The sequence below is a fragment of the Stomoxys calcitrans genome, chromosome 2 (genome assembly GCF_963082655.1).
Source record: "Stomoxys calcitrans chromosome 2, idStoCalc2.1, whole genome shotgun sequence".
In the NCBI taxonomy this organism is placed as follows: domain Eukaryota; kingdom Metazoa; phylum Arthropoda; class Insecta; order Diptera; family Muscidae; genus Stomoxys; species Stomoxys calcitrans.
In genome coordinates, this window is record NC_081553.1 from 173,904,795 (window position 1) to 173,920,238 (window position 15,444).

Here is a 15,444-nt window from a genome sequence, read left to right on the forward strand (position 1 = left end):
CTCTAGAGTGCGCAATTCTTATCCGATTGGGATGACGTGTTTTGTTATGATATCCAACAACTGTGCCAAGTATGGTTCAAATCGGTTCATAACCTGATATAGCTGCCATATGAACCGATCTGGGGTCCTGACTTCTTGAGCCTCTAGAGTGCGCAATTCTTATCCGATTGGAATGAAATTTCGCAAGACGTTTTTTATTGTTACTTTCAACAACTATGTCAAATAAAGTACAAGTCGGTTCATAACCTGATATAGCTGCCATATAAACCGATCTGGGATCTTGACTTCTTGAGCCTCTAGAGGTCGCAATTATTATCCGATTTGCCTGAAATTTTGTACGACGGATTCTCTCATGACCATCAGTATACGTGTTTATTATGGTCTGAATCGGTCTATAGCCCGATACATCTCCCATATAAATCGATTTCTCTATTTTACTTCTTGAGCCCCCAAAAGCGCGCAAATCTTATTCGAATTGAGTGACATTTTACACAGGTCTCCAACATATAATTTAATTGTGGTCCAAACCAGACCATATCTTGATATCGCTCTAATAGCAGAGCAAATCTTTTCCTATATCCTTTTTTTTGCCTAAGAAGAAATGGCGGGAAAAGAACTCGACAAATGCGATCCATGGTGGAGGGTATATAAGATTCGACCCGGCCGAACTTAGCACGCTTTTACTTGTTTTTAAGTAACAACTTCCAATAGTATGCCACATAGAAATTATACAATAACTTCATTTTTATACCCTCCACCATAGGATGGGGGTATACTAAATTCGTCATTCTGTTTGAAATTTGCGTCGATCTAGCCATGTCCGGCCGTCTGTCCAACCATCCGTCTGTCGAAAGCACGCTAACTTTCGAAGAAGTAAAGCTTGTCGCTTGAAACTTTGCACAAATACTTTTCATTAGTGTAGGTCGGTTGTGGTTGTAAATGAGCCAAATCGGTCCATGTTTTTATACAGCCATATAAACCGATCTTGGGTCTTGACTTCTTAAGCCTCTAGAGGGCGCAATTCTTGTGCGATTTGGCAGAAATTTTGTACAACGGCTCCTCTCACGACCTTCAACATACGAGTCCAATATGGTCTGAATCGATCTATAGCTTGATACAGCTCCCACATAAACCGATCTCCCGATTTTGATTTTTGAGCCCCTACAAGGCGCAATTCTTATCCGAATGGACTGAAATATTATTCAATGACTTCTACAATACAATGTTCACCATTCACTTATTATCCGAATCGGACTATAACCTGATATAGCTCCAATAGCATAACAGTTCTTATTCAATATTCTCTGTTTGTCTAAAAAGAGATACCGCGCAAAGAACTCGACAAATGGTGAAGGGTATATAAGATTCGGTCCGCCCGAACTTTGCACGCACTTACTTGTTAAGTAAAATGTAACAAATTTTTGAAGTGGCATGCGAAACAAACATAATTATCTATTGAGTGTTTTCCATAAATACCTATTTAGTGGCAAATATTGGGTCTTATGCAATTCTCGGCACCAGGCCCACTCTTTCCTCTAGCTTTGATCCATCTGTGTAGCATGAACTTCCAGATGGCAATGCCAGAATTCTGTGCCGCTGAAAGCAGTGTCTCGCACTCGATTTCAAGTGTAGTCCTAGGTATCCGATTGAATACCTCTTTCATCCCTTCCAGGTTTCCTATAATCGATTCGATTGATTACCTCTTTCATTCCTTCCAGGTTTCCTATAGTCGCCTCGATTATACTGCGATGTGACCTGCTACCTCCCATTGCCTTAAGTCTCATAGCCGAAATGGCTGCATCACACTTAATCTGTATAACTATGGGTCGGACATTTAGAATAGTCTCCAGTACTCTAGTGGGCGTGGTCCTCTTCGCTCTGCCTATACCAACACAACATGTTCTCTGAACCTGTTATTTACGATGCACTTTTTCTCCATCACAGTTCACCAAACTATTGAGGCATAAGGAAGTATTGGTCTAATCACGCTCCCGCAGAGCCAGTGGAATATCCTCGGATTCAGGTGTAAAACATATGTGAGCCTTCTTAGTACACTCCTGAATGTGACACTTCCAATTTAGATCACTCCGAAGTATTTGACCTTGTCAGTTATCGAAATCGTTCTATTGAGGAAATGTGGTGCATCAAATTGGCCCACCTTCATCTCCCTTGTCGACCGGCAGATCTCAGTATTCTCGGGGTTAATATTAATACCCCTAGGTCTAGCACAGTCCTATATCATTTTCAAGACTTTTTCGGCCTTCTGCATAGTTGATTCGGATCCTTAGCCTTTAGAAGTATTATAACATCGTCTGCACGGGTTCAAATACCTCCTCAGCCAGCATCCGTAATAGGTTATTTATAATGGTGACCCATAGGAGTAAGTTCCAAGGAGTTGGATCGACATAGAAATAGACTACTGCGGCTGCAAGGGAGCCGTTTCTTGATTCTAAGGAGCCACGAGAAAGTAGTATGCTAGCGAGGCAAGGGGCGTATCTGTCAAGGGGTTTCGGTCTCAGACGAGATGGCTAAATCGCTCGAATGACGCGGTAAGCCATGAACAGACTAAAAAGCTTTGAGATGAACGATGGAAACGTAATTTTTGCGAACTATTGTCTTTAGAGAATATGCATTTGAGCGGCATAATGGGAATCAATACAGGACTCAACAAGTTAAGTACACATTTAAGCAGCATAGACATGAGAAATAGGCCGGTGATGTCAAACCACTGATGTTCCGAATGTTAGCTTTCACTTCCTCTGCCAATGTCCAGCTTTATGTCGTAGTAGAAACAGGATAATTGGATCTTTCTTCTTTCAGGCACTAGAGGAGCTGAGGGTGTTTAGTCCAGTCAGACTCAAGGATTTTATGGTGCCGTTCAAATGGTGTGAGAAGGTGCATTGACTGATCGTCTTAAGTAGAACAACTGGAATTCAATTCAATCTAACTCTCGCAGCGGAAGGAGAGAGAAGATTGAGGAATCACAATGGGCCACATAGGGCCTAACCTAGCATATGGTTTTATCAAGTTTCTAAGGACCCGGTTCACCCGGTAATGGTCTAAAGATTGGATCAATGTGTCGGTCCGGTTCTCGATATCAATGCATACCGATGTCAATGCATACCGCCACAGTGTACGTCTTCGCATCGAAGGATTCTTCTATTTAATGCACAACTTCGTGCATGGCAGTCATTGTATCGACAATACGTTCCATGGTATTGAGTAGAAAGGACTTAAGGCCTTTGGGCCTGTAGGCCTTTGGTGTCACATAACACACCTTGCCGGGCTTGGGTATACATACCTCCGTCCTGCCAGGCTTTCGGAGTATATGAAAGTGCTAGGCACGCTGTGAAAATAGGGGCTAAAAGGGATGTTAAGTAGCCGGCCTCCTTCCGTAGTAACGACGGAAATATTCCATCAGATCCGGGTGGTTTAAATGGTTGGAAGCTCCTCAAGGCTTCCTTTATCATAAATTCGGTGATGATAAACCTTCGATCAACCTCATTATTCCGGTGTGTCCGCGAATCCCGTCGTATCCTGTGAAAAATGAGTTTTCATTAAAAACCTCAACATGTCCTCACATAGAAGTAAGAGCAGAGGCAATTGCTTTCACTTCCATGTTGTCTACCAACTTTTCAGTTGGGGATGGGTTTCTGAGAGAAACTTTTTATCTTGGCGGCGTCATCAACGCTACCTACCTGCTCGCAAAAAGGCATCCAGGAGGCACGTTTTGCCGCTCTGATCATCTTATTGTATTTCTTGAGCCGTGTGTAATACACATCCCAATAAAATACCGTTTTTGTTAATAGTCTGCGGACCTCTTTTCTAATATTGCGAATCTCCTCGATCATCCAAGGGTTTTCTTGGTCTGATTTCCTTATTCGAAGACGGCAACTATCTTCAAAAGACCCCACTATTATATTCGTAATCCCGTTTGCCATTGTCCTCAATCCCTTCTATGCTTGGACAGTTTAAAGTATCTTGCCCAAGTCTTCCTCTCCGTAGACTTCCGATTTTTTTCCAGTTGATTTTCAGCTTTTATGCAAGATTGTTGAATTCGGAACTGCTCGTGCTATTCTAAATTTTATGTAACGATGGTCCTGAAAAGCATCGATGAGATTTTCTGAACATATTGTCACACCTTAAACCTCCTTCCTAATTTTATTAACAAAGGTAGCGGTGTTACCAATATTAAGTGTTATTAGGTCGCTTGTTAATTTTGGTACTACACCACGATATGGGGTAGTACCAGCCTTAAGTTCGGACGGGCCGAACTTAAGGCTTTTTTATTTGTTCTTTTTTAATCATTTTGACGGTAGTATGCACTTCGGAAGATCTGATTCTTTTTCCAGCTTCTGTAAAAGTGGTTGGAATTTCAGTTCTATCCCTACCATCATACTGCAATTTCGCCCGAAAAAACGTATATGCACTCCGAAAGCCAGTGTGATATTTATACACAAGCCCGGCAAGACATGTTATGCGACACCAAAGGTCTACATACCTATAAGCCTTACGTCCTTTCTACTCAAAACCATGGAACGTATTGTGGATACCATGATTAAGAGAAGGACATCCAGCAAACTGCTCAAATACAAACAGCATGCCTATATCAAGGGAAGGTCGATGGAGACTGTCCTGCACGAGGTTATGCATAAGACAGAAGAATCCTTCGATGCAAAAATGTACACCCTGGCGGTATACATTGACATCGAGGGGGTGTTTAACAATGTGCGGACTGACACACTGATCCAATCCTTAAACCAGTACCGTCTGGACCCGGTTCTTAGAGACTGGATAAACCATATGCTAAGGAACAGGTGGATAAATTGTGTTTCCCATGATATAGATTATCGCCAATCCTATGGGTGACCACCATGAATGACCTATTACGGATGGTGACTGAGGAGGGATTTGAACACGTCTGTTACGCAGACGATGTTATAATACTTCTAAGGGGTAAGGATCTGAACCAGCTTTGCAGAAGGGCCGAAAGGGTCTTGCATATGGCATATGACTGGGCTAGACCCAGAGGTCTCAAAGTTAACCCAGAGAAAACTGAAGACCTGTTCACGAAGAAGACGAAGGTGGGCCAATTTAACGCACCACGTTTCCTCAATAAGACGATTTCGATATCAGACAAGGTCAAATACTTAGGTGTGATCTTGGACTAGAAACTGTATTGGAAGTGTCACATTCAGGAGCGTACTGAGAAGACTCACAGATGTTGGGCATGTAGACGGGCCGTAAACTCGAAGTGGAGCCTGAATCCGAGGATAGTCCACTGGCTCTATAGAAGCTTGATAAGACCAATACTTACTTACGCCTCAGTGTTTTGGTGGACTGCTATGGAGAAAAAGTGCAAGGAAAGGATAATACAACAGGTTCGGAGAACATGTTGTCTTGTCAACCTAACCTAGCCTATATTTGGTTTGCGCTTATTTATTTTGGTCTCAAAATTCTTTAATGATATCATATTAGATATTTGTCCAGTTTAGATCAATGGTTTTTGTTTTTTGGATTTTTTTTTTGGCTAAAAAGAAGAACCTTTTTCAAAAAACTATGAAGAAAAATATTTTTTTATTTTCTATTAAGGGTTTCTGCCAAACTCAAACGGCATTTCAGCCTTTTAACATTATAACTACAAACACTTAGATTAAGCAAGAAGAGTTTTCAACCAAAGTACCCTCTGTTTGCCATCCATGGCAGAATCTGCTCCATATGTTGACAATAGCTTTTGCCAGTGTACATAGCATTTTGCATAGCACCACCATCAGATTTTTCACCCATCATATTGTCAATATTAATATCGGCAGTCGCTGACGGATCCAATAGAAATACTGGAAGGCTTTTCAGTATAGACGTATAGGCTGTAATTATAAGAAATGTCATAAATTAGTACAGGTGACAAAATTGATTTCCCAGGATAAAAATTAAAGAACAAAACAATGAAGATCTCTCTATAGACGTTCTTATAAGAAACACAAGTCAAAGGACATTCAGGGATGAAATTCTTAAGTAATCCGTATCACCAGTACTAAACCGCAGTTTGATTATCCCTTCTCTTTAAAGTATTTTCGAAATTGTTACATTAACAAATAACCGCATTTAAAAAAAATTTATACCAACTAAACCCAACGCCAAAAGAGGAGAATTTTAATTTTTTAATCATTCACGTTGTTTCATTAACGAACAGGGGGAAACTTAGCACATATCAATCTCTGCTGTCCGATTCAAGTTTAAGCTCAATGATAACCCTTTTCATAGCCGAGTCCGAACAGAGTTTTGCTGTGCGACACCTCTTTGGGGAGAAGTTTCAACATGGCATAGTATCTCACGAATTTATAGTCAACGAAGAGATGATAGGTGTTGATTTGTCCTTCTCGGATCTTTTCCAGGATTTGGCGCAGTGTGAATATCTGGTCTATGGTCTAAAGCCGCATTGATAGTGCCAAATTATTGGGTTGCCCAAAAAGTAATTGCGGATTTTTTAAAAGTACGTAAATGCATTTTTAATAGAACTTAGAATGAACTTTAATCAAATATACTTTTTTTACACTTTATTTCTAAAGCAAGCTAAAAGTAACAGCTGATAACTGACAGAAGAAAGAATGCAATTACAGAGTCACAAGCTGTGAGAAAATTTGTCAACGCCGACTATATGAAAAATCCGCAATTACTTTTTGGCCAACCCAATATTTCTTTTACTTTCGCTTATAGTCTTTTACATAGTATACACGAGAGTATCTTGTATGGGGTCGGGAGTAGACTTGTTCCTCTGTAGTTGGCATATTCCGTATTGTCTCCCCAGTAAACAAAACGTTCAGTATTCGGTCAGAAGTCTATACAAAAGTCGGAATATTCATCCGAATTTAGATCCGAAGTTTGTCCGAATTCTTAGCGAAAAATGTATGGAGTGGTTGATACGACTTCGGAACGAAATGTCGGAGGGAAATCTGATGTTTTTGCCGTCATATCGCACAGAATTCAGACAGGATTCTGAACAAAAATTGCGAGAAATTCGGAAAAGAATTTAGAATTGTCGTTTAGAGTTCTGACCGAATTCTGATGTAGAGTCTGGATAGAAACGGATGTTTTTTTTTTTTTTTGACTTTTCTTATCGATTTCTGACCGAATTCTGGAATAAAAATTTGTAGAACTAGGATGTACATTACGACTTGTCTTATCGAATTCTGAAAGAATTCGTATGAGTTTTCCGGCGGTTCAAATAGCAAATTTACCCTTGAACATTCCATTATGTACATATATCCTTTTTATAGCCGAAACGGAACGGGGAGAAGTTTTTACATAGCATAGTACCTCATAAATGTCACCGGCATAGAATAATAACGACTGAAAATTTTTTTCTGATTTTCTCGCCAGGATTCGAACCCTTGCGTTCAGCTTCATAGGAGGGTACGGTAACCTCTGCGCTACGGTGGCTTCCAACGGTTCACTAAGAATATGCAAAAGCAAGCACAAAAAAGATAAAAACAGTCGACAACGAGTTCAGACATCGTTCAGAATTCCTTCCGAACAGTCGGGAAAAAATTTCTAACGGTAAAAAAATGTGCAAAACAAAGTAAGCACAACAAAAAGACAAAGGGAATCCGACACAGAGTGCACAATTCGCTCCGAATTTCTTCAGAACTGTCGGAATAAAAATTCCTAACGGTTTAAACAAATAAATATGTGAAAAGCAAGCACAAAAAAAAATAAAAACATCCAACAGAGAGTAAAGAAATCGTTCAGAATTCCTACCGAACTGTCCGAAGAAAAATAAAAGAGTGCTAAGTTGGGCCGAGCCGAATCTTATATACTCTCAACCATGGATCCCATTTGTCAAATATTTTAGCCGATATATCTTTATAGGCAAATAAAGGATAACGGATAAATATTGTCATGCTATGGGAGCCATATCAGATTATGAACCGGTTCGGACCATACTTGGTTTGCGAGACCATAGTAACAGTCTTTGTGCAAAATTTCAGCGAAATCGGATGGGAATTGCGCCCTATAGGAGCTCATAGCGGTCGAATGTGTGGATTTAGCCGCTTGAAATTGCAAATGGGTCATATCGGTTCAGATTTGGATATAGCTCACATTTATACCGATCTCCCAATTTGACTTATTGAGCGCATAGAACAATTGCAGTACAGGTATTGCTATGTCTATACTGACTTGTTTTGTCCTATTTGGCTGAAATTTTGCATATAGTGTTCTGTTATGACTTCCAACAACTATGCCAAGTACGGTTGAAATCGGCCAAGAACCTGATATAGCTCTCATATAAACCGATCTCCCGATTTGACTTCCTAAACCCCAGAAAGCCCCAATTTTTGTCCGATTTGGCTGACATTTTGCACATAGTGTTCTATTTTGACTTTTAACTGCTGTGCCTAGTACGGTTTAAATATGTGTATAACCTGATATAGATCTAATATAATCCGATCTCCCGATTTGACTTCTTGAGCATCTGGAAGCCACAATTTTCATACGATTTGGCTGAAATTTTGTACATGGTGTTCTGTTATGACTCCCAACAACTGTTTCAAGTACGGTTCAAAACGGCCAAGAACATGATATAGCTCCCATATAAACCGATCTCCCGATTTGATCCGATTTGGCACAAATTTTGTATATAGTGTTTTGTTATGACTCTCAGCAACTTCATCCAAAATGTGTGTCCACATTTTGGATGAAGGAAGACCAAGATAACAGTGGATTTTGCCAAGTTAAAACCAATCAGAACCGGTGTGTGGTTTCCAACATCTCCAAATCACCGCTAATAATATCAAGTCATCGATATACTTCATAGGGTCTTAGACCAATATTTCGGGGCTTCACAAACAAAATTATTAGATAAGTATATTAAAAACTCCCACAGGATTTGAAGATTTTATATGATGGCAGGTTGCAAACTTTGATCATACCACACTTGGCGCTTTTTTACTTGTTTCCATTCCAACTTGAGTTTAGTTTACACTTACCCATAAAGCTGAAATCATACATCCAGATGTGTACCTCTCTCAAAGTTGCCATTTTCTTTGGATAATTTAAGATCTTCAAATTCTCGAGCAAATGTTGATGATAGTATTGCACATAATAATCAAAATATTTGATTTTGTTCTCTATGCAAGTAGAGCCTATAAGGAAATAAGTCAAATCCATAGCGGGCGAAGTTATGCGACCAGCCTGAAAGTCAACCAATAAAGTGTTGAGGACTTTTCCCTTCTCATCATGTTGGAACATTATATTATTCAACCAACAATCACCATGACTTAAAACATTAAAATCTTCTAGATTTCGCTTTTCTGCCTTAACCATTTCATGCACATATTTGGGCTGATAGCTTGTCTAGGGAAGAAAATTTAAGAATTATCTTTTAACTTATAATGTTTTTTTTTTTTTTTAAACTATTAATTGTCCGAAACTTACCATTTTCTCCTTCAAATGTTCTGCCTTATACAAAGGTAAGCATTCCAGTAGCAATTTCTCTTGGGGTTCTTGGGCTTTGACAAACGCCTGCAGAATGCCTTCTTTCAGTATAGGCTCCATAAATATTTGAGGCAATGATCCTTTCTCAGCTATATAAGTAGCAGAAGCAGCATGAAATTGGGCCAACTTTTCCAGAGCACACTTTGTATGTTCCATATCAAGACCTACCAGACGGTTCATATTCTTGAAGCCTTCACTTCGTACATCTTCCATGAGTACGACTTCGAATCCCAAATCTTTATCCAATGTAAATGATTTTGGTGCAATTCTGGTAGTTTTTCCAGCTTTGCGATACATTTCATCAAATGCAGGAAACAGTTCATAGTAAATGATTTTTTCACGATCGAACATATTTAACATATTGATCACTTGCATTGCTTGCTGTGAGGTTGGAGGTACTTTCAACATGTATTTCACGACTTTGGTGGAGCCATCTAAGAAATTAAACAATAAGCATGTATAATACCAAAAAACTTAAAAACATATAAAACTCGACCAATATACGGCCCATTGGATACCCACCACTACGGTTATATCTATACTCGTATTTCATTTTGTTTTTAGATTCAGCTTAGACGAATGAGTTTTTTTTTATACCCTCCGCCATAGGATGGTGGTATACAAATTTCGTCATTCCGTTTGTACCTCTTCGCAATATTGATCCAAGACCTAACAAAAGAAGTTAAGCAAGGCGCTTGAAATTTTTGCACAATTACTTCTTATTGTTGCAGGTCGTTTGGGATTGTAAATGGGCCAAATCGGTCCATGTACTGGTATAGATGCCATATATACCGATCTTGGATAAGGACTTCTTGGGCGTCTAGAGTGAGACAATTCCTATCTGATTTGACTGAAATTTTCCACGACGTGTTATGTTATGACTTCAACAACTATGCCAAGTATGCTTTAAATCGGTCCATAACCTGATATAGCTGCCATATATTTCGATCTTGGATAAGGACTTCTTGAGCCTCTAGAGGACGCATTTCTTATCCAATTTGGCTGAAATGTTGCATCAAGTGTTTTGCTTTAACTTTCAACAACTGTGCTAAGTATAGTCAAAATCGGTTCAAAACTGACATAGCTGCCATATAAACCGATCTCTGATCTTGGCTTCTTGAGCCTTAACAGTGCGCTATTCTCATCTGATGTGGCTGCATTTTTCGTGAGGTGATTTTTTTAAGACTTCCAACAAATATGTCAAATATGTTCTATTTCATATAAGCCGATCTGGGATCTTGACTCTCAATTATTATCCGATTAAGCTGAAATTTTGCATGAAGTTTTTTGTTTCGTCTTCCAACAACTATGCCAATTGGTGTCTAAATCAGTTTAAACCCCGATATAGCTATCATATTAACCGATCTCGCGGTTCTTATCCGATTTGGCAGAAATTTTGCTCAATGACTTCCAATATCATCCAAGCGAAGTATTGCCAGAATCGGTCCGTAACCTGATATAGCTTTAATAGCATGGCCAATTTTATCCGTTATCCTTTGTTTGCCTATATAGAGATACCGAGCAAAGAACTTGACAAATGCGATCCATGGTGGAAGCTATATAAGATTAGGCCTAGCCTAACTTAGCACGCTTTTATTTGTTCTATTTCGAATAGAAAAGCAAAAGGACAAAAACCCTTTAAAATTCAAGGCAAAATGTGGTGTGGTGTGGGCAAGCTACTGTAACCGTGCTTTCGGCCTGACCGGGGGCCTCATCAGACAGCTTTGCCACTGAAACATTACAAGCTTCCACCTACTCTCTAATTAGTGAGCTATTTAGTGGTAAAATCATGCTTTCGAATGAAAGGTTGGGTCTTACTGCATCATAAGAAAAAGTTTACCAATAAGAACCAACGTTATATTCGAAAGGAATGCTTCTACCATTGTACTGCTCACTAATTAGTGAGTAGGTGGAAGTTTGAATTTTTCAGTAGAAAAGCAGTCTGATGAGGCCCCTGGTCAGGCTGAAATTACGGTTACTGTTGCATATTGCATATTGCACACCACACATTTACCGATATAGCCCATCTTCGAACCTACTTGCCTATGGAAAAAAAATGTGATCAAAGCTTCACCTCATTATCTACATAAACACGCCAGCGTGGTTTCAATAGACAGGCGAATATTGCTTAATCCTCTTGAAATGTAAGGAGGACCAATAATTTATGTCTATATACTCTATTAGGTCAAAAAGTTTAGTCGGGTCAATGATTTGCATATTCGCCAAGGTTTGGTTTAGTTTAGATTAGATTTAAGTGACAGTCTGCGATCAGACTCACTCAGGCGTTTTCGTCTTTTGACATACCACAGAAACAGGAGAGGGAAGATGCCTTCTAATTCCTACACTGTAACAAGCCAAATCGCCTTAAAAATCCGAACAACTTGCGGATGTTCACACTCGCTAATTCAGACAAGTTCTAAAAGAAATGAAAACCTAATGTGAATCTTCTTTTGCTTGCCAGTACGGGACACACGCACACAGCAGATGTTCTATAGTCTCTTCTTCCTCGACGTCGTCACAGCTTCTGCAGAATTCGTTACTTGCAGCCTTCAGTCTATCAGCATGTTTTCCGATCAGAAAGTGAATTGTCATGACGGGCACAACGACTGAGACGTCTTTTCTAACCAGCGACAGCCACATAATTCTAGAGTGGTCACAAGCCGCGCTTTGTTTAACCTTAAATTAAACCATGTAAAATTATCTTCCAGATGACAATACTAAGGTTCCGTCAATCCAAGACAGTGCTGCTTCCGTCCACATTGAGAACTCAGAGTCTGAGATCTGTTTTAGACTGCCTGACCATAATACGATCCTGCAGGCGGAGATCCGGGCGATCACGTAATGCGTGTGGTGGTGTGGTGTTAACGCGAGGACGTCGAGTATGAACATCTTAACGGACAGTAAAAAGGCTATAAGGGCAATAACAACCAGGACGGTTAGATCACAAACGGTCTTGAAATGTAAGAAGGAGATTAACGCCTTCTCTGAGGATGGCGCGATCCGCATCGTTTGGGTGCCGGGCCATAGCGGAGTAACTGGGAATGAACTGCCGTCAATAAACTTGATTAACCCGAAGTCTTTCGGGTCGACGCAGTCCGAGTTAAGGGGCGTGGGCGGCGAAGGCGAAATGGTCGGTAGGATGGCAAAAATCCTATCAGAAGATCCGGATTGTGAGAAGACGAGGCTATAACTAAAGTGAAGTAAAAAGGATTTCAGTATAGCTTTCGATATTATAACGGGACCCATAAGACTACCAGCTCACTTATGATAGCATGTGTAGGGCATGCGGGGAAGATGATGAGACGTTGAAGCATTTCCTATGACATGGCAAGACCTCTGCGTCTAACAGATACCGGCAGTTAGGTTACTTTTTAGTATTTAGAGTGCACAAAAAGCCGATTACTGGTATACGCACCCTCTTTTCAACACCATTTCACCAACAATCGTTGGCGCAACGTTTTCCGTTCCAGAGTTTCTCGGAAAATATGCCCAACGAGTGGTTCTTATAGGTTTCGAGGATAGGACATTCTTCTTATAGGTTTCGAGGATAGGGTCTTCCTTAGCCTAAAGGCCTCAGATGTATCCTCCACTGAGCTGCAAAATTCCACCCAGGATTTCTTCTGAGTCTTTTTTTATTTTCTTAGTTCAGCCTTATAGACATCATAATCGTGTGGTGCCCATGTGTTTTTCGCCCCGTTAAAGAGTTTTCTGAAGCCATTCCTCAATCCAATCATTTGTTGGTTCCTCCATGACAGTCGCTGTTTGCCCCTTAGTTTGGATCTAGGACATGCGAGGCGTTCGTGATCCACTTAGCCACTTTATCAATGTCTTCCGGAGTTTTTACTTCCTTTTCAGATGTAAAGAGTATAGTCTTAATTCCTTTTGCAGTCATTTCTCCGAGGCTAAGCTATTGTAATCATGATCAGAGAAACTGTAATCATCCAACACTTGTCAGTCACATATCCTTCTGCTGGTATTCACTGACACAAAGGAAACATCCTGCATATTCCTAGTAATAAAGACCACTTTATTTCCTTTCTTACAAATTGCAAGATTGCAACTTAAAATATAAGCGATAAGCAGCTCACCCCTTTCGTTGATATCCCAACTTTTCCTGTCTGGTGAAGTCCATTATCATCACTTCCCACAATAAAGATCTTTTACCCTGCAGAGGCGATTTCGACCAGCACCTTAAGATGATGCTAGCGATTTTTCATTTAACAATCTTACGCGGGTTGTTCTTAATAATTCTATAACAAGTAAAAAGGCGTAAGTTCGGCCGGGCCAAACTTTGGACACCCACCACTCCGGGTATATGTGTAAACCACCTTTCGTCAAAATCCGGTGAAAAATACTTACCCTTTGCCCCATAGCAGCTATATCGAAATATGTTCCGATTTGGACCAAACACTAATAAGTAGAAGTCATTGTTCAAATGTGTATAATAAAATATTGGTCTTTTTAGTAGCCATATCTAAATATTGTATAAACTTTAAATCAGTCTATTCACCGATCTGAACCATATACGACAAGGAAGTCGAAAAGTCAACATAAGTCACTGTGTTAAATTTCAGTGAAATTTCAATTTGGCTCAGATCGAAATCTGGACCGATCTGAGCCAAACTGAAGAATAATGTCGAAGGGCCTTACACAACTCACTGTCCCAAATTTCTGTGAAATCAGACAATAAATGCGCCTTTTATGGGCTCAAAACCTTTAATCGAGAGATCGGTCTACATGCCAGCTATATTCAAATCTGGATCGATCTGGGCCAAATTCAAGAATAATGTTGAAGGGCCTAACGCAACTCACTGTCTCTAATTTTGGCGACATCGGACAATAAATGTGCCTTTTATGGGCCTAAAACCGTAAATCGAGAGATTAGTGTATATGGCAGCTATATCCAAATCTGAACCGATCTGAGCCATATTTCAGAAGTAAGTCGAAGAGCTTAACTCAACTCACTGTATCAAATTTCGACGACTTCAGACAATAAATAGGCCTTTTATGGGCTCAAAACCTTAAATCGAGAGATTGGTCTATATGACAGCTATATCCAAATCTGGACCGATCTGGGCCAAAGTGAAGAAAGATATCGGAGGGCCTAATACAACTCTCTGTCCCAAACTTCATCAAAATCGTTTAATAAATATGGCTTTTATGGGCCTAAGACCCTAAATCGGCGGATCGGTCTATATGGGGTCTATATCAAGATATAGTCCGATATAGCCCATCTTCGAACTCAACCTACTTATGGACAAAAAAAAAAAAGAATCTGTGCAAAATTTCAGCTCAATATTTCCATTTTTAAAGACTGTAGCGTGATTTCAACAACAGAGACGGAAAGACGGACGGACATGGCAAGATCGTCTTAGATTTCTACGCTGATCAAGAATATATACACTTTATAGGGTCGGAAATGAATATTGCGATGTGTTACTAACGGAATGACAAAATGAATATTCCCCCATCCTTCGGTGGTGGGTATAATAAATTCTATCTAACGTGAGTTTTGCAAGGGATTTATGGTGGTGAGTTAACCGCTTAAGATTCGGCATTTTGCTTGTTGTTGAACTTACCATTGATAGCCACTTCGATTTCGATAGCCCATAACACCGAGAGAAAGTTTTCTCCGGCAGCAAATGGAGTCTCAGCAGAAAATTTGATGATCTTTGCAAAGCCCTCAACATTTTTCTCCAAAACACTCACAAAGAGATCTGCGGTCAACCATTCGGGTACTGTATGGCTACTCATAATGTTGAGTATTTTATTGATTTCTTGATACCTACTGGTAAGAAACTATCCGAATAACTAAACCTGTTCTACAATATACAAGGTGTTTATATACAAAAAGAAAATAAAACGGTTATCATTAATTTGTTTCTCACCAAATTCTCTCCTTATCTGTCTAAAATTTTACTATACCAACATTATTTTCACTCATTTTGT

The 15,444-nt window shown here is 39.8% G+C and overlaps 1 protein-coding gene across 1 annotated transcript; it reads right to left on the bottom strand.

The window, feature by feature from the left end:
- Positions 1 to 5,670: 5,670 nt before the first annotated feature.
- LOC106087288 (uncharacterized) lies at positions 5,671 to 15,249 on the bottom strand. The gene is made up of 4 exons (XM_013252279.2): positions 15,075 to 15,249; positions 9,436 to 9,929; positions 8,988 to 9,354; positions 5,671 to 5,867 (listed from the first exon to the last, which is right to left on the bottom strand). Exons 1-4 carry the CDS (start codon positions 15,247 to 15,249, stop codon positions 5,671 to 5,673), a joined length of 1,233 nt encoding a protein of 410 aa, XP_013107733.2.
- Between the last annotated feature and the right edge of the window lie 195 nt (positions 15,250 to 15,444).